At 40.5% G+C, this 20,038-nt stretch overlaps 1 protein-coding gene across 1 annotated transcript in view; it reads right to left on the bottom strand.

Annotated features, from left to right (window-relative positions):
- LOC126108620 (eukaryotic translation initiation factor 2 subunit 3) overlaps positions 1–20,038 on the bottom strand; it is a 106,759-nt gene that overhangs the window by 17,969 nt on the left and 68,752 nt on the right. The window contains exons 8-10 of the mRNA XM_049913931.1: positions 17,640–17,784; positions 8,838–9,007; positions 2,557–2,729 (exon numbers count right to left, since the gene is read on the bottom strand). Coding sequence (XP_049769888.1) covers positions 2,557–2,729; positions 8,838–9,007; positions 17,640–17,784 — 488 coding nt within the window. The remainder of the gene's footprint in view (positions 1–2,556; positions 2,730–8,837; positions 9,008–17,639; positions 17,785–20,038) is intronic.

Genomic DNA, 20,038 nt, shown 5'->3' on the forward strand with positions numbered 1-20,038 from the left:
ATCAAAGTGCTGCGTTGCAAGCCAGTTCTTCATCTTGGGAAACAGGGGAGGCGCTCGGTGCAAGATTGGGGCTGTAGGGTGAATGAGGGAAAATTTCCTATTTGAATGAATTAAGGAGTTCTTTAGTGCGGTTTGCCACGTGAAGTCAGGCAGTGTCGTGCAAAAACAAAATTTTGGACATCAGCTTTCCTCGGTGTTTGTTTTGAACTGCTCTTCTGAGCCTGTGCAAAGTTTGACAGTACCGGGCAGAATTTGTGGTTGCTCCACATTCGAGAAAATCAATAGGCAGCATACTTTGCCTATCCCAAAACACTGACGCCATCAACTTCCTGGATGACAAGGTTTGCAAACATTTTCTTGGTTTTTGGGGGGACCTTGTGTGCTCCCACTCCACGGACTGTAATTCTGTCTCGCAACTGACGTGTTTCACACAAGTCTCGTCACCGGTTACGATTCGATCCAGTAATGAATCACCACGTTTGTGGTAGGCCTCCAGAAATGTCAACATTGACCACATCCCTGTTCTTTATGGCACTCTCTAAGCATTTTGGGCACCCATCGTGCACAAAATTAGTGGTAGCCAAGCTTCTGAGTGACAATTCAATGAAGTCCATGAAACTTGTGGAAAATAAAGCGAAAGCTCCATTATTGTGAAGTGACGGTTTTCACGAATCATTTCCTCAACTTTGGTGACGAAATCGTCAGCCACAATGCTCAAGTATCCACTCTTCTCTTCATCACGAACGTCGGTTCGGCCATTTTTAAAGCGAATGCACCATTTCTGAACGGAACATTCAGTCATTACATCGTTTCCGTACACTTCGCACGGTTCACGATAGATTCTACGGGTTTAAGGTCTTTTGCCAACAAAAACCGTATCACAGACCACACCTCACAACTGGCAGGATTTTCAATTGCAGCGCACATTTCAAATTCGAATATCGAAAAAACAGACGCGCAGAGACGTTCCTGCCGACACGGACATATGCCGACTGTGCTGCCGAGCGCGCCCGTACCAAAATATACGTGATCGGCGCACGCCTAGCGTCGTCAGACGGAAACTGTTCCCAACTTTCTGAATAGCCCTTGTAAAATATCGTGTTTTTGACAATGTAGTCAAACAGGACACAACTGAGCCTCAAAGTTTAAAGCTCCCACATAGCCATCGGAATTGGTAGCCATCACTGCTGAAGGCACAGTTTTGGATTTCTTCTTCAGAGAGTTTGCACACCGCCATTCCAGGGATTGGCTTTTTATCTCTGGTTCAAAGTGATGCGACAAGGTTTTGTCTCCCGTCACAATTATTGTAAGGAAGTCATCTCCAGAATTCTTGTATCATTTCAAAATTTCACTCTGCACTGTTTTCTGCATTCGCTTGTAGACAGCTGTCAACAATTAGTAGAACCTAGTCGGCACAGATCTTTCTCGACTTCAACTGTCTAGACATTGTGCACGCAGTCACTTCTGCTACTCCTGCTCACTGACAGCTCATTCACTGACGTGCGTGTCAGCGAAAATCAGGCTGCGAATACGTCGCACGCTGCAGTGTGTCGCACACTTTCAACAGATTATCTGCTCGCTTTATGACTAACTGTACTGCAACAGACAGTGTCAACCTTATACACATTCTTCAGTCTCTCATGAATGTTCGTCACCGTCCCGTTCTCACAACATGTGAACTCGCCAGCACGCTGCTTTAGACGAACGTGAAGCATGGCAGTTCCTCTGATGGAGCTCTGTGACAATGCCGATTTGCAGAAACCGGTCGGATTAAATTTAACTACAAGCGGAAAGAATATTTCTAAGACTTTCCCAAATAGAAAAGGTGTAGAACAAAAACTGGATTTTTGAAAAAAAAAAAAAATCTTGTTCATTTCTTTTAGAGTGACCATCATAAATTTTAGTGTTAGGAACTCTTATCTGATGAAGATTTTACGGAGTGCAGTCTCGTACGAAAGGGAATTGTGGACAATAACCAGTTCAGATGTGGTAATTGAAGCTTTTGAAATGTGGTACTACAGAAAAATGTTGAAAATTAGACAGATAGACAACATAACTAATGTGGAGGTGCAGGATCAAACTGGTGAGAAAAATATATCGCACAACTTGCTTAAAAGAAGAAACCATCGGATAGGACACGTCGTGAGGTATTGACGAATTGAGGGAAACTGGGGGATAAAGACGGTAGAGGGAAACCAATGTTTGAGTGCAGTACTCAGGTTTAAGAGGCTGTAGGTTGCAGCAGTTACACAGGGACGAAGAGACCTGCGCAGGATAGCCTATCTAGAGTGGGAAGTTCCATAGAAACCAGTCTTCGAAGTACGATGATGACGACGACGACAGCACTACACACTTAACCTCAGTGCTGGCAAGCAATTCTGTCTCTCAACTTTACAGTGTTCTCGAGAAAATTTTTCTTTCGATGCAATCTTACATGTGTGAAGACAGTCCAACTGATTGTATCTCAATTGGAGGTAATTTTTTGAAAACTTATCTCCAGACACACAGATGACCAATCTTACCATTTTTTCAAGTGAGCGAGAGAGCAGTACGTACCTCCAGTGCTTCTCCACCCTGCGGCTCAGGGCGATCTTCTCGCCGACCTCGGTGCACACGGGGTTGGTCAGCGAGATCTTGGCCAGATCGGCACGGGTCGCCAGAACCCGCCCGCCCGTCGACAGCGACCCGATGTTCACCAGCAGCACCTCACCCTTTGTCAGCTTCTGGACCTGCGAGAACGACGCGAACGGGGAGTTAGCGACATGAGCGCTTTCAAAACTGGAAATTTGCGGTAAGGCCTTACGGGACCACACTGTTGAGGTCGTCTGTCCCTAGGCTTACACACTGCTTAAACTAACTTACGCTATGGACAAAAAACACACACACACACACACACACACACACACACACACACACACACGTCCCAGGGAGGACTCGAGCCTCCGACAGGGGGAGCCGCGCGAACTGTGGCAAGGCACCTCGGACCACACGGCTACCCCGAGCAGCAGCGTAATCTTCGGGGCATTGCTGTTAATATGAAAAAACAATGTTTACTTGCAGAAGTGTGCAGTAAGCATATTGTGTGAAGTTGATAACCAAAGATCTTGTGAAAGCCTCTTAAGGCACCTACAGATTCTTGCATTATGCCAGTACATACATTGTGGTATTTATGGTTGACAACAACAGTAAATTTAGAATGAACTCAACAATTCATCATGACAGTACTAGAAGTGGAAATGATTTCCATAGAGTCTACGCATTCCCCTAAGGATCAGAAAGAAGCTTCACATCCTGGTGCAAAAATTCCAGGTACGAAATTGAATATTTCTATTTAAAAGACTACCATAGTAGCCACTCCTACAATTTATGAAAATACTTGGACTTAGGAATATAAATTTCATTTATCTCTGACATTTGTATTAGACAGATCCTGACTTTGCTAAGACACAGACAACTAATGCTGATCTGCTCGATGTTAAAAATGCTTTGTTTTAAGTATCTTACTGTCGTATGTGTGGGGTGTGTTCTTTTAGGCACGCCCGGAAGAGCAGACACCAAACATACTGGAAGACTAGATTTCAATTGTTTATTACAGAAAAACTGCAACAGATTCAAATACACAGTGCTTGTCACCGGATAAAGAAGGTTCCAAGTTTTGACACTGCTGCGCTGTTTTATCTGTAGCAACATGGCAACTTCATCAAAAGACATATCATTTTGAATTTTGGAATTTTGCAATGTCAATCCATTTTTTTGAGTGCAACGTGCATTCAGCCATCGATTTGGCAAGAAACTGCCTCTGCACAAGCTGATTTGTGACCGGCATACAAAATTCAAGCAAGTCAGTCTCATACGCAAAGGAAAGGACACTGGTCGGCCACGCACATCTTACGAAAATGTCGAGCAAATACGAGAGGTGTTGACGTGGAGCCCTCACAAATCCACAAGATGCTTAGGCCAGTACCTCAACTTCTTCAAACAATGGTGGTGTGTGTACACCTGCATATGAAGCTTTACAAGATACAGTTACTGCAGCAACTGCATCCCATCAACCATAACAGAGGATACGAATTTTGCATTTCAATTCTCCATTCCAGGATATGGCAGAGCACACTTTTTGTGAACAACTTATCTTTTTAGATTAATCAATGTTTCCTCTATCGGGTAAAGTAAACCACCATACTGTAAGAATTTTGGTGTAACAAAACCCTTGCATCGTTGTAGAACATGATGAGACTCCCTGAGACTCGATCTCTTTGGTTCAGTTTCTGTTCACAAAGTTTATAGACCTGTTCTTTTTGCAGAGGAAACTGTGACAGGAACGTCTTAATCGAACATGCCACAAAACTAGTCATTTCCTCAGTTTCACGAAGATTCTAAGGACCTAATTTTTACCCACGACAGTGCCCCACCTCACTTTCACCTCAAGGTGCGGTGTTATCTTAACACCACAATCCCACAATATGGGATTACAAGTGGTGGAAAACAAAGTTATTCATTGTTTATTTTTGTCTCCCAGGTCACTGTGCTTCACACTTAATGATTTTTTTCCTCTGAGGTACATAAAAGACAGAGTCTTTGTTCCACCTACGGTAGCTACTCTCCGTGATCTGAGAAATTGAATTATCGGAGCTGTCAGTTGAGTAAACAGGGACCTGTCGATCTGTGTGTGGAATGAAATAGCATTTCGATGTTTCTCGAGCAGCACAGGGTTCTCGTAAGGTACAGTGTGTGTGTGCGACGTAAAACTGAACCTTTCTTTATCCAGTGACATACGCAATGTGTTTCTATCTTCCACAGTCAGTCTGTAACGAACAACTGAAACCCGTTCTTTCTTTCTGAATCACTCTGTATAATAGTAAAATCTATATGCACTGACGACATTTCACTGACGTATCCTCAGTGTGGATGCACCGCAGGTCTGACCTCCTGCGGGAATCGGCCCACGAGCAGTGAGCAATGAGGACGGCGGACAGAAGTAGTATGTGACAAGTTGGGAGTTTGGGTTGGCTGGGAAGCGTGTCTGGTTAGCCGAAGTAGTTAAGGCTCCACTTTCATTAAGCGAGAAATCTGGGTTCGAGTCTCGGTCCGGCACAAATTTTTATCGTCGCCACCATTTTATTTCTATATTCTCGTGCGGCTGTCATCAATATATCTTCTGTTATAAGCTGAGTAGTATAGGAGGAGGAATGGTGGCTTCTTTCAAAATAGCTGCTTTTCTTTTATAAGGGGAAATCAAATAGAAATGAGACAAATGGAAAAAAATTAAGTAAACTGTTTATTACTTCAAAAGAGATTGCCATAATTGTTAATACAGAGAGACAATATGGTCAGTGCCTCCATGGAAAAACGTGTGTGGTGCCTACTGTAATGAATCTTGCCTCCACAGAACATTTGCATGTCAAATGAAATTTTCAATTCCGTATAAATTTTGGGCTGACCTGAGTTAATTTTCATACTTAAATTACTATTCCATATATGAAGATATTTTTGCATATATCTGACCATCAAAATATAATTTTATTTTTCATATAGATCCATTTCACAACAGCGATTTTGAACTGTGATAATTAGTAATAAAATTCCCACTTTCATAAAAGAACTACTTTACTGCAAAAATAATATTATGCTTCACTTTTCATTAAAAAATTTCTGTTTTCATTTATAATTTGTACAATTTCATTATAAATAATACAGTCAACCGGGTATGCTTACAGGGAGCTGACATTTTTCAGAGTGTCAAAAAAAGGCAACCTTTATTATTAACTACTAGGTGCATAAATCTTCACGTAAATACTGATTTCCAGAGACCACTATGCAAGTTATATCTTAAAAGCTATTTTAATTAAAAGAGCCAAATACTAAATTGACTACATCCTGTTCTACAAGGTATTAGACCGCTGGACTTTTAGATGACGTACATTTGGCGCCAAGTGCACCCGAGTTGAGCCATAGTGGTTTTAGCAGCCACTGAGACTGGTCCATGTTACTATCTGAGAAATAACATTCGTTGTATTGCGCAGAAGTGTCGAACAATGTATTTACTTAACATGTGGTGGTGTAGAAAATGTGTCAGGAATGTAAAAATAGATTGATACAGTGACAAAGAGTGACAATGTTCCAGTTATCTGTAATTGCAACACCTTGGATCCCTTCACTGCAATGCCTCAACAGGAATGAAGACACACTAGAGGACGAGATAGCCATAGCAAGGTAAGTTATATTTGTCTACTAAAACCTCTACTAATCCTTCTGTTGCAGAATAGTGCCAGTCTCATGTTGCCAAAGGCAAAGTTGTTCTGACTACACTGCAGTGGATCTGCTGGGACATTTTTACACATCCTCCGTACTGTCCCGGTCTCTCCCTGTGTGATTTCCGTATTTCTGGAGTTCTGAAGAAAGACTCTGTGGCCATCGAATTGCTTTAGATGAAGATAAGCACACATGGGTACAATCTTAATTCCATAAACAACCGCAAACATGTTTTCATAAAGGCAATGACCATTTTGCATCACACTGGGATAAATGTATTAGTTTACTTACTTTTTTGTCCATTTGCCTTGTTTTCATTTGACTGCCCCCTTATAATATACACATAAAAGAAGTGATATGATCACCTTTAAATGCGAAAATTTAGGTTAGGCTTTATCGTGACTGTTATTGACATTAAATGAAACAACAAGTTTACTGTTACCAGACACTGTTTATGTATCTCCATGACATGTATCAAAGGTTTGAACCTCCATCATCAGATGGATTTACATTTGTTAATATGACATTTGTGTGTGTATTGTGTTACGATTTTTTGGAGGAACTTGGGGAACTGTCTAGTGGAGAAATTTCACAAAATATTAAACACATATCTAATGGTAAACATAAAATAAGTAAAATAAAGTACCTACAGTGGTCACAGGTTCCTTTCACAGTCTTAACACATCACATGTATACTGTCATATTTTGTAAACAAATATGGCGTCTGAATCTACGGAGTGCACGGATCGTATAACAGAAGAGAAAATGTTGTCACAAAGTCCAAAGAATATACATACTAACGACATTATTACAGAATAAATTTTTTAAACCTAATTATCAGTTTGAGTAGTTAGTGGTAATCATAGTTTGTTGTTACTACAGTTTACAGAGTTACGCAGCAGTTGTTGCCATTTAGGCCACATGTGGGCAGTGTGTGTTGTTCCTCAAGTATTAGCATTTTTTTGTGGATGGAATAGAGTGTAGCAAATGCAAACCATTTCAGCAAATATGAAAAATGTATTATTTACAAGAAAAGAGAAGTAATTGTGAAATCATAGGGGTGTCTTTCTGCTAAACACAAGAGTGTAGAATATATGCTAAAATAGTAACACACAGAATAGCAGAACTACTGATAATATTCTGCCAGAAGAGCAATTGCACTTTAGGAATGGTAGAGTGTGCACAGGTAATACGTTACACACACACACACACACACACACACACACACACACACACACACACACACACTTACTATTTGTAGACTACATGAAAACTTTAGCCGAAGTAAACAGAGAATAGCTATGGGAGATAACGAAGAAAACAGAAATACCTCTGCACATGATAACAGTAGTAGAAAGCATGTACCATGAGATCACAAATTTCCATTGCAGAAAATGGAAAAATCTAAGACCAGGACAAATTTAATATTCGTACTGATGACATGCTGAGGCATTGTATATATAAATTTTTATACTTGTGACCTCAAAGAAAGGACATAATCTACAACATTTCTCTTTGGTGACGGTCAAGTTGTGACAGCAAACAGTGGGAACACACTTCGAACAGCTGCTCATATTTTATCCACAATATAATCTATTAGTGATATGAATATAATAGAGGGAAACATTCCACATGGGAAAAATATATATAAAAAACAAAGATGCTGTGATTTACCAAACGAGAAATCGCTGGTAGACAGACACAATTTAAAAAAAAGAACCACACACACACACACACACACACACACACACACACACACACACACACAAATTTCAAGCTTTCGCAACCCAAGGTTGCTTCATCAGGAAAGAGGGAAGGAGAGGGAAAGACGAAAGGATGTGGGTTTTAAGGGAGAGGGTAAGGAGTCACTCCAATCCTGGGAGCAGAAAGACTTACCTTAGGGGGGAAAAGTGACAGGTATACACTCGCGTGCGCACACACACACATATCCATCCGCACATATACACAGACACAAGCAGACATATGTCTGGGCAGAGCCCAAACTCTTTGCCTTTACATATGTATGTGTGTGTGTGTGTGTGTGTGTGTGTGCGCGCGCGCACGAGAGAGTGTATACCTGTCACTTTTTCCCCCTAAGGTAAGTCTTCCTGCTCCCGGGATCGGAGTGACTCGTTACCCTCTCCCTTAAAACCCACATCCTTTCATCTTTCCCTCTCCTTCCCTCTTTCCTGATGAAGCAACCTCAGATGGCGAAAGCTTGAATTTTGTGTGTGTGTATGTGTGTGTGTGTGTGTGTGTGTGTGTGTGTGTGTTTGCGTTTGTTTGTGTGTCTATCGACATACCAACGCTTTCGTTTGGTAAGTTACATCATCTTTGTTTTTAGATATATAATCTATTAGTATGGACATAAAAAAGAAAGTAGCAAGATTTAATTACACTAATGGAACAATATATAAGACTGACACAGAAAGCTTTTCCCGACAATCTAACAGAGTTGCCGGTAACGACAGACTACATCTGCGGCGCGGATGTTAGTTTACGACGTGAAATAACTGTAAGTAGTAATATTCGGCGACATAGCCAGGGGATAAATAAACGCGACCACGTTGGCCGCTGGCACTCACCTTGGCGCCCTTCTTGTCGCCCTCCGTGCGCACGCCCAGCAGCCGCTTCAGCAGGTAGTACGACACCTCCAGCTCAATGAAGATCTCCGGCAGCGCGCCCACCGCGCCCAGCACCTGGCCCACCAGCCGGTCCGCGCGGCACAGCGTCGGCTCGATCTTCGTGCCCACACCTGCGGGCACAGGGAGTGTATTCAGCACAACGTACGCAGTTCGGGGAGCGCGCGCGGCGGCTTGCCGGACGGTCGAGCGGTCGAGGGACGGAGTCGTTGCTGGGCACGAGAACTCGACCGGGAATGTCTGTAGCTTTCGGGCTACGGAGCGGCCGTTCGCACGGAGTGTCGCCGAACGAAATAGTATTAACGTGTAGCGACAGCAATACCGTCAGTCGAGTGTATTAGTTTCATTAGCTGTGACCCGATTTGGCAATACAGTCCACCGTAATCTGTCCCCTAGGTAGATGTGGCAAATGTATCATTATATCACCATCCATTAATTGATGCTGACATAATTTCTATACGTGCACACGACTATCGAGGTATAACACGTCATTCACAGAATAAGGTGTTCCACATCTTCAGTATCACTTTTCCAGGAAAAGACATTTGTGGCTTAAGGTAGGTAGTAAGTAGGAAGCACCCCACTTTCAGGAAGTTTTTCGACGGTCTGCACGTACCGATATTGTACAGATCCCGTGCTGTCGGCGACGTCAACCGCGGACCGGCCCTTCCGTCTGCCGGGTGGAGTCGTTCGCTCCGTGGGGCCGTAAGGGAAAGGCACGGAGAGCACGTGACCTTCGCGACACCGAAGAAATTGTCGCAGCATTCGTGTAAAGAATTTTATTGTACTACTGTTCCGAGTCTCGTGTGGGGCGGACTCACAACAACATCTAGCTGGAATGTAACACACGTGTAGTCAATTCATTAAGAAAAGGTAGACTAGTACATTATAAGAAGTATGTAGAGTTCAACTTCTCCGAATGTGTTATTCCACAGGAACGAGAAAAAATTCTGTGAGCCCTTTCGATGCAACAGATTGAATTCCGTGAGGGAGAAGCTGTGTGACAGTTCCACTGAACAGCAGGACTCTTGCACCATTGGTATGTACAGCAACTCAGAGAAAAAGTAAGAGAAGCGAGAAACCTAGCAAGATACGGAAGTTACGAATTGGCTACTGGACTGTTTCAGCAGCCTACTCCTAACACCCCCTTTAGGGAAATAAAGACCCGGGAAACATTCCACTATCACACTAATAAAACTGTAACAGACATTAGCTTCTGACACTGCTCCACTGTAACAAATTTAATAGCTGCTACAACAGGTGTATCACTCACTACGAACAGTACACACCATTATGCACCTGTATGTCCCAAAAACAAAAATACAACAAGAGCAGTACATACATGTAAATGGGAGGGGTGTACTTATGTCTCTTTCATAGTGTCTAAGAATCAAATAGACTAAAGTAACATAATGAGGAGGACTGTATTTACTCTGTCATACACATAAAACAGATAAAATGCTGTGCAGCATAATGCGTCATCTGCACGGGGGTGGAATAAAAATGTAAAATGAAATATCCCTACAGAATTCAAATAATATTTCTGATGCAATGTAGCATCACAGGTAGCTATGCATAATATGCACTGCATCACAAATATTATTTGTACCTCGTACAGATAGTTTTTTTACGACGACTCAATTTTAAGCAACTGAGATATACATATTTCGTTATACATTCTCATCTCAACCCGTGCAGGTGACGCATTGCTGTCCACGGCATTTTATCAGCATTATATGTATGACAAAAGGAACACAATCCTCCTTGTACAGTTACTTTAGACTAGTCGGTTCTTAGACCCTACAAAACAAACATACATACATCCCTTTCAGTTATTTGTATATGGTTTTCATACTGCGTAATGCACCTGTTGTGTAAACTGTTTAGTTTTAGCAGCTATTAAATGTATGTTACAGTGGAGCAGTATCAGTAGCTATTGTCAGTTATAGTAGTAACATTATGTAACTGGATAGACTAATCTACTCACCAAGTGTCAGCAGGAGTAAACACATAAAACATTAAAAAATGTGCAAGCTTTCAGAGCCAATAGTTTTTCCTCCTGGCAGAAGAATGGAGGAGTCAGGGAGAGGGATGAAGGGCAAAGACTGGTGAGGTTTAAGAAATGGGGAGAGTTTGGAAAAGTTGCCCAGAACCCTGGGTCAGGGGAAACTAACTGCACGGGATGAGAATGAAAGATTTATTGTCGGGTTGGGGACTGCACCAGATGAGGTATGAAGATGCGAGAGCTCGAAAGGGGAAGATAGGGTAACAAGCAAGATAGAGATAAGTGACAAAACACTGTGCAAGAGGATATGTCTGCTTGTGTCTGTGTATATGCGGATGGATATGTGTGTGTGTGCGCGAGTGTATACCTGTCCTTTTTTCCCCCTAAGGTAAGTCTTTCCGCTCCCGGGATTGGAATGACTCCTTACCCTCTCCCTTAAAACCCATATCCTTTTGTCTTTCCCTCTCCTTCCCTCTTTCCTGACGAGGCAACCGTTGGTTGCGAAAGCTAGAATTTTGTGTGTATGTTTGTGTGTCTATCGACCTGCCAGCGCCTTTGTTTGGTAAGTCTCATCATCTTTCTTTATATATATATATATATATATATATATATATATATATATATATATATATATATATATATATATATATATAACTTACTTTCCTTCGTGGAATGTTTCCTTCTATTATAACTATATATATATATATATATATATATATATATATATATATATATATATATATATATATAATAAAAAAAATAAAAAAAATTTGACAGGTAGATGGTAAGGACCAAGGACATGTTGTAATGCCTGTTCCCATCTGCAGGGTTCTGAGAAACTGATGTCTGGGGGAAGAATCTAGATGGCACGTGTCTTGAAACAGGTACGGAGGTCGCGTCAGTATACACCCTTCAATGTCTATTCATCCTGACTGATAACCCGGTGATATTCATGCCAATGTAGTAGGACAAACAGTGTTTACATAGCAGCTGGTAGATGATACATGTCATTTCATTTCACAGGTAGCTGTCCCTTTGATATTCTGAGAATGTATGATTGCTCCTACCACCATTTGGTAAGTTGATTTTTGATCCATCCAATTACATTCTATTTTCAAAAAATGATTGTTTTCATTGATATATCTGTTTTGATACTGTGATAGCCACATGCACAGATATTATATAAATCAGTTCAGGTAGCCACTAGTGTGACAATGATGTTTTTAATTTTTTTGTATCACTGAAAGTGGTTGCAGTTAAACAAAATTAATAAACCCAGTTGTTGCTACACCTAACTATAACAGCTGCTGTCCATTATCCACTAGGAAAGGGATATGTGGAAAAAAAAAAATTTTAGTCACTTCCTAGAGTGCACTCGTCGCTTTGTAACGTGCCCATCAAGTGACCCTCTGCTACTGACATGTCACAGCAGTCGAGTGACATATACGTGACCGTCGGTTGTACGGAACCAGAGCAATAAGGTAATTCCACACACAAGACGTGACAGAACAGCGGCAAGGGTATATTTTGTTTGGAGGTGCCTGTGACCGCAATGTGAATGAAACTAACCAATTTGGTAACCCAGTAACACGTTAGCCACATGTACAAGGAACAGCGCATCACTTGCAGCCACGTAATGCATTCTAAGAACGGCATTTGTAAAAAGAACTAACCAACAGTGAACCAATACGAGTGTTGTGTCTCGTCAATTACAATCTATTTCAAAGATGACAGGAACTGCTATTGTCATTGGTTTACCTCAGCCAGTTTCCAAGTAAACACTGCGAAGAGAAACACACACAGAGGACATGCAGAGTCGGGTACCTCGTTCAAAGCAGCAAGCGTTTGGTGGGTCAAATGACAGGAGGAACCCAATACGGTTTATCCCGAGGGACTGTATTGTCACTGGTGCTCTTCAACATTTACACAAGCTATCAGCTGAGAAATAATATGTGCAAAAGTTTCATATACCCTGAAGACCTCACTTTGACGACACAGACAGGCGATTCTCAAGATGCAACGCACATGCTGAAAAGTGATCTAGGAATGTTTTCCGACTACTGTAACGTGAGCGGTCTGAAGCCAAACCGCCAAAAAACTCAGGTATGTGTTTTCCACCTACAACAAAGACTGGAAGGTAGAAAACTGAAAATGGTTTGGAAGGCACCAAGATGGAGCACTGTTTAACACCAAATACCTCTGAGGTCTCTTAGATCACTCAGTCACCAGCGGCACACCATTAATACTGAATGTGAGTGTCGGCCTGAAACATCATCTTCCAGAAGTTTGCCAGTACTGGCTGGGGTTCCACAACGGTACTCAGTTTCTGAGCTGGTGAATGTATCTGCCGAGTGTGGTACAAATACAATCATACAAAACAAGTAGGTTTAGCCCTTAATGAAACAGCAAGGCTAATTATGTGCACCCAAAATTGATTCCTGGAGATAAACTGTAATGCATGGCAGGAGATTTCTCCTCCTGATGTATGCTGAAAAATAGCTGCAAATGCTGAAAGGAAGAAAGTCAAAGAACATGAGGTACACCCAATGCACAGACATACTCCACTGAGAACTAGGTTGCAGCTGAGGAAGAGCTTTACTGTCAACATTTACACAAAATACAACATGTAAGAAAGCCAAAATAAGTTTTTTCCAAGCTACAGTAAAGCCAGCAGGACCATTACCACCCAGACAGAACTGACTGCACCAGAAGCAGATCACTGAACGGTTACAGATGAGCATTGGAAAAACTGAGGACAACCCAAAGCACTGTGGATGGCCTTTGCTGAAATTCTGTGAGGCCATTTGCAGATGTTCACAATAAACATTGGTAAGGTTTTGCTAACACCAATTTAATACTTTTACAGATATGGGCACTCGTTTGACCTCACAGCACAGCTGTCAACAGTGCACCCACGAGTTTTCAGCAATTTTGAGATGTAGTATTTCCATCAATATTTTCTCGACAGTAACGAAACTAAACTATACTATTTCGTGCAACTGTTTAAGTGCTCTTAAGCAAAATAATAAAATATTTGTTGACCATTTTTCATATGGATAATTTGAAGCAGTTGGTTAAAAAAATAGATGCTTAAAAAGTCAAAGTTAGCTTTTTATCTCTTCAGAAATAATTGCAGGATAAACATGAAACTCTGCATGTAATAATTTACCAATACAAGGTCGCAGAACATAAAATTTCATTCTCTTCCTGTTTCCAATAGTTTATAAATTGAGAGCAAAGTTGACAATGTTATTGACAAATGCCAAAATTGGATATTTTTTACCCATTTTTATAAAATAGTCTTCTGTAAACTATTTTAGACCATTTTCATTAGAAAGGCCACGTTCTAAACCACCTAAAAACTACGACCATGTAAGGCCCTAAAAATCAACAAGGTGGAGAGCCTTACAAAAGGGAAAACTATTCTCTATACTGGATTCTTTATTCCATTTAATTTTTTATAAAAAGAATTCTGTAGATCTAAATGCTGCACAGTTAAATTGTGAAGTTCATAACGAGTTTGATTCTGTAGTTGTAGCAGAAAAACAGATTGAAATTTGTTACAATAAGACAGGATAAGACACCTCTTTTTTTTGGAGTTACTAGGACTTAATCGCACTTCCCAGTCATCAATAATTCAGAAGTTGCTTTCCCCAGAGAGTACTAAAAATTGTAGATCATCATAAGAGATCTCAGATTTGAGTACCAGTGGAATATGAGCCCATTTACCTCCACCTTATTGATTTTTAGGGCCTTATATGGTCTTAGTTTTTGCTGTGCATTACCAAGGCAGTGGAGATCATGGTAGCAAAATTGTTGCATGACAGCTGCACCACACATTGTACAAATAGCTTTCAGGTTTTACATCATTGTCGCAAATTTCTTCCTAACTTTTTGAAATGGATTCATGCTATAGATAATTATTAGTATGATTCTTGTGCAATGCTATTGAAGTGATAGTGTAATTCAGGTTTAAGGATAACATCTCTTCTTAGCATAGTTTGCAGTTTATGTGGAACATTGAAGAGTGATGGTACATGGTGGTTAAACCACTGCTGGTTCTTTTTTAGTGAGAAAATCGGCATCCCCGTAGGGGCCATGCCTGACAGCTGTCCAACAGCAGCCATGGCTGGGTTTCTTTAACCAGGGTACCAAGCCTGATGATACATTTTTATAAGTGTCACAGGCCAATGCTAGAAGAGATCTCTTTTAGGATCCTAAGCTTAAGTTTACTTCAAGCTACTTGAATTTTTTTTTACAGGTTTCATTAATTTGTTGTCGAGTGTCACGAGGAAAACTATACTGTTGGCTGTATGCTATCACTGACGGGACTGTATGAGAAGAAATTTTGATATGACAGAACCCAAAAATTATATTTTTCAGATCTGATTGCCCCAAATTATTAGAGCCTTACAAAAGGGAAAACTATTATCTATACTGGATTCTTTATTCCATTTAATTTTTTATAAAAAGAATTCTGTAGATCTGAATGCTGCACAGAGATGTCAAAAAAGGGCTATTTCTTTGACGTTTTTCTGACTCAAGTTCATTTCTTAGTCATCAGGACTTTCGATAGTATCTTCCATGGAAAAAACTAAAAAGCTGTAGAACAAAGGATGTCTAATTTAATTTGAGAACCAGTGAAATATAAGTCCATTTTCAATGCACCTCCGCCTTGTCATCGCTTTTCGGAGCCTTATATGTTCAGATTGTAAAACCATAATTAGTTTTAGCTGGTTTAGAACATGGCCTTTCTACTAAAAATTGTTGAAGAAAGTTTGCAGAAGATACTTTTTTGTGAAACTGGGCCAAAACTGGCCATTTTGACATTTTTAGGAAAACTGTCAACTTTGTCTTCAATTTGCGAACTATTGGAAACAGTAGGAGGACGAAATTTTATCTTCTACACCAATTTTATCTTCTACAACCATGCATTGATAAGTTATTAAATGCAAAGTTTCAGGTTTATCTCACAATTACTTCTGCATGCATAAAAAGCTAAATTTTGCATTTTTTCAAGCGTTTATTTTTTTGACCGACTTTGCTTCAAATTACCCTTATGAAAATTGCTCCCTAAATCTTTTTTATTATTTAGCTTAAGAGAGCACAAAAAATTGTACAGGATGGCGTAGTTTTGTTTCTTTCAAGAAAGTACTGAAAGAGACGTTATGTCTAAAAATTGTCCACAACTAATGAGTGCATTGTCGATAGCTGGATTATGGTGTCAGACAAATGATTACTCTCTGTAAGTACAGAATTAATGACTGTGAAACTTTAACAGTGTTTATTGGGAACATGTGGGGAAAGTTCACACAAAACTTCAGGGACTTCTGTTATGGTCACATGGGAGCCTCTAGACAATGTGGCATGGAATAACCACGACACTTATAATGACCTACACTGAGTGAATGTGGAGAAATACAGACAACAAAACATCCACGTCAGTGTTTATGTTACCACAATTGTTGTAATACAGAGGAGTTGTTCACAATACAAGAAAATGCTGTAGCGTTGCTCGTTCCTGGACAAAGACTGTTTGATTTCAATTTTGTATATGTATCAATTTCTTCTATTTCATTACATGAAATTTTAGATTTCTAGAATCCTATATTTATTTCCTGACTAGAGTAAACAGATAGTCTCATTTATTTTCTTGTTGACAACTTAATACGACCACTATTCAGCGAGTTGTTACCTTTACTCATAGATTATTTGTAGGTATTACGTGAAAGTGTGGTGTCTGTTCTTTTGGACACATCCGAAAGAAAAGACATCATGCAGAATCCACAACTGTGAAACATTATAAATTTAAGGGGATCACTTGCTGGCAGCTGCAGCAGGACATTAAGCGGAATCAGTGGCAACAAGCGAAAATGTGTACCAGATCGGGATTTGAGCCCAGGATCTTATGCTTATGAGGCGTGCAGTTGCACACAGTTGCGATAATGTCGTGTCCCAAATGGTGCAGTGGTTAACGCACCTGCCTTGCAAGCAGAAGATCCCAGGTTAGAACCCCAGTCCAGCACACATTTTCACTCGTCGCTGTGATTCCACATAATGTCCCACTGTACCCGACAGCAAGTGATCCCCTTCAATTTGCATATAATATTCATAGATAGAGAACCTGCTTACAGTTTGAGAATAACAGTCTGCACGTGGCATTCTGATGCAAAAAATGTATACTAATTCTCGCTGCATGTCAACAATTCACGAGACGCTGCGCTGTTGACGTACAGTGAAGAATGTACACGATTTTCCGTGCTGGTACACAGAAGAGAATGAAGTAAAAACTTTGCACCCGACAATGTAATGAAAAGGATAGCTGCTACTCACCATATAGTGGAGATGCTGAATTGCACATAGGCACAACAAAAGGACTAAGCTTTCGGCCAACAAGACCTTTATCAGAAATAGACATCATACACACACATGAACACAGTCTCTGGCCAATGAGGCCTGAGCAGCCAGGGAGGCTGCCTGTGAGTGTGAGTGTGTGTGTGTGTGTGTGTGTGTGTGTGTGTGTGGAGGGGGGGGGTCCATGCGTGCACTTTCTCTATTTCCAATGAAGGCCTTGTTGGCTACAGAACTTACTTTCTAACAGTCTTTTTGTTGTGCCTATCTGCAGCTCAGCATCTCCACCATATGTTGACCAGCAACTATCCTTTTCGTTCAATCCTGGAATTATATATTCTCTTTCCACTCGCACAGCCACGTGCCAGAGGGACGGCACACTCCCTTACCGATGAGGCCACCCGGCACAGCGAACTGCAGCTCGTTCTGCTCGGTGTAGAGCGAAACGATGCGCGAGAAGATGGGCCGACAAGTGAGGCGGCCGTCGCTGTCCTTGGACACCAGCCCGGGCCGCACCTCGATCTCCATGCCCACCTGCACATTGAAATGCGACTGTCTCAGCTAGCAGTTCATAAGGTATCTCATCCGAAAGACTAGTGGAGTACTGGATACATGCATTTGTTTTTTATTAATTGTTTCCCTTTCTAAATTTTGAGTATTTCCAAATGCTGTTATGGTGTGGGGTAATATTTTTGGATGATAAGAGGTTTTATTTCAATTTGAAATTATTTTCCATAAATATGAAAGTTGATACAGTTAAGATGCAAAGACAAAAAAAAAAAAAAAAAAAAAAAAAAAAAAAAAAAAAAAAAAAAACAGTCTGAGGGTGTACAAAGAAATACTCAGCTTTACCCATGTGACTTTTGGAAGTAACCAAGCGTGCATACTTTACGTAACTATGAGAAACTTATGAAGACAAGTGGGCAACTGTTGAAGCCTTTTAAAAGTGTGAAAATTATCATGTTAATCATAATGAGAGAAATAGAAAACCATGTTTTTATGATAGTAAGAGTGTAACTGTATAAAAGATGACAACGCTAATAAGTTTACACAGAAATATTAAATTTCAGGCAAAAACTGTAAAAAAATATTGTAACTGTTTAATAAAATTAATTTTAAATGATGTACCTACATCTACATCTACATTTATACTCCGCAAGCCAACCAACGGTGTGTGGCGGAGGGCACTTTACGTGCCACTGTCATTACCTCCGTTTCCTCTTCCAGCCGCGTACGGTTCGTGAGAAGAAAGACTGCCGGAAAGCCTCCGTGCACACTCAAATCCCTCTAATTTTACATTCGTGATCTCCTCGGGAGGTATAAGTAGGGGGAAGCAATCGATACCTCATCCAGAAATGCACCCTCTCGAAACCTGGACAGCAAGCTACACTGCAATGCAGAGCGCCTCTCTTGCAGAGTCTGTCACTCGAGTTTGCTAAACATCTCCGTAACACTATGACGCTTACCAAATAACCCTGTGACAAAATGTGCCGCTCTTCTTTGGATCTTCTCCATCTCCTCTGTCAACCCAACCTGGTACGGATCCCACACTGATGACCAATACTCAAGTATAGTTCGAACGAGTGTTTTTTAAGCCACCTCCTTTGTTGATGGACTACATTTTCTAAGGACTCTCCCATTGAATCTCACACTTCAAATCGTTCCATACGCGTACTCCCAGATATTTTACAGAAGTAACTGCTACCAGTGTTTGTTCCTCTACCATATAATCATACAATAAAGGATCCTTATTTCTATGTACTCGCAATACATTACAAAAGATGACAAGTTTTAATCATTAAAAATTGTATAATTTTCAACAGTGGTGGCTGTAGGGTCCGCCTGTTTTTATCTTTCTCTTGACTGCAATGAGTTTCATGGCTGCTGTACCCATTTCTTTGCTGGCATTATGGTTGCTTGGCTATGGACAACTAAGGGAAATGTAACATCAAAAAAGAGCAAGATTTGGAAATATCAAAACCTGAGGATCACAAAAGCAAGTTTTTTAATGTAAGTTTACACTTTTAAAATCAATTACGCTATGTTGAGATGCACTGCCAACTACACATATAGTGCTATTAACTTTTCATAATTGGACCGGAAACAAGAACATCAAGAGAAATAATACTGTTTCATTCAATTTGTGTATGTTTTGATTACGGTTTGTGAAGGGAAGGAACATTTCAGCATGTGACAACTGACCCCTGGAATAGTAATTGCCCATTTTGTATTTTTACTTATTTAATTTCAACTGAATCAGCAATTTATCTGACTCTGATATAGTGAACACTTTCAAAATATTAGAACTTTTATGATATGGGTAGCTCTTGCATAAATTATTCATGTATTTCATGTCTTTCTAAGCCGAAGAGGGTTCTCTTTCACGTCAAAATCTACTGGCGTCATTAATGTGCTCTCTTCACACGGTATTTCCTGCTCCATCTGTCACAACATTATCACTACCCTATTGCAGAGATCAGTAACCTGCATGTGTCTTCATACATTACGGGCTAAACAGTGTGTCTTTTTACTTCTTGTTGTAGACACAACACCCTCAAAAAGATTTATGTACTATAACACAGGAACATTGTCATAACCATGCCAAATGATGTTATGAGAGTGGTAATAAATTACATAAATGTATTTTGGAAAAGGTTCTGACTTTTTTCCATCCATACATGTTTCTGTGCAGCTTCACCACCACAGTGCGTTCATTTATTCTCTGATGGAAACAGGTAAAAAAGTTGTATTACAACTTACAGTCTTAGGATTGGGGCCACTATGTTCC

Source organism: Schistocerca cancellata, chromosome 11 (assembly GCF_023864275.1).
Source record: "Schistocerca cancellata isolate TAMUIC-IGC-003103 chromosome 11, iqSchCanc2.1, whole genome shotgun sequence".
Taxonomy (NCBI): Eukaryota; Metazoa; Arthropoda; class Insecta; order Orthoptera; family Acrididae; genus Schistocerca; species Schistocerca cancellata.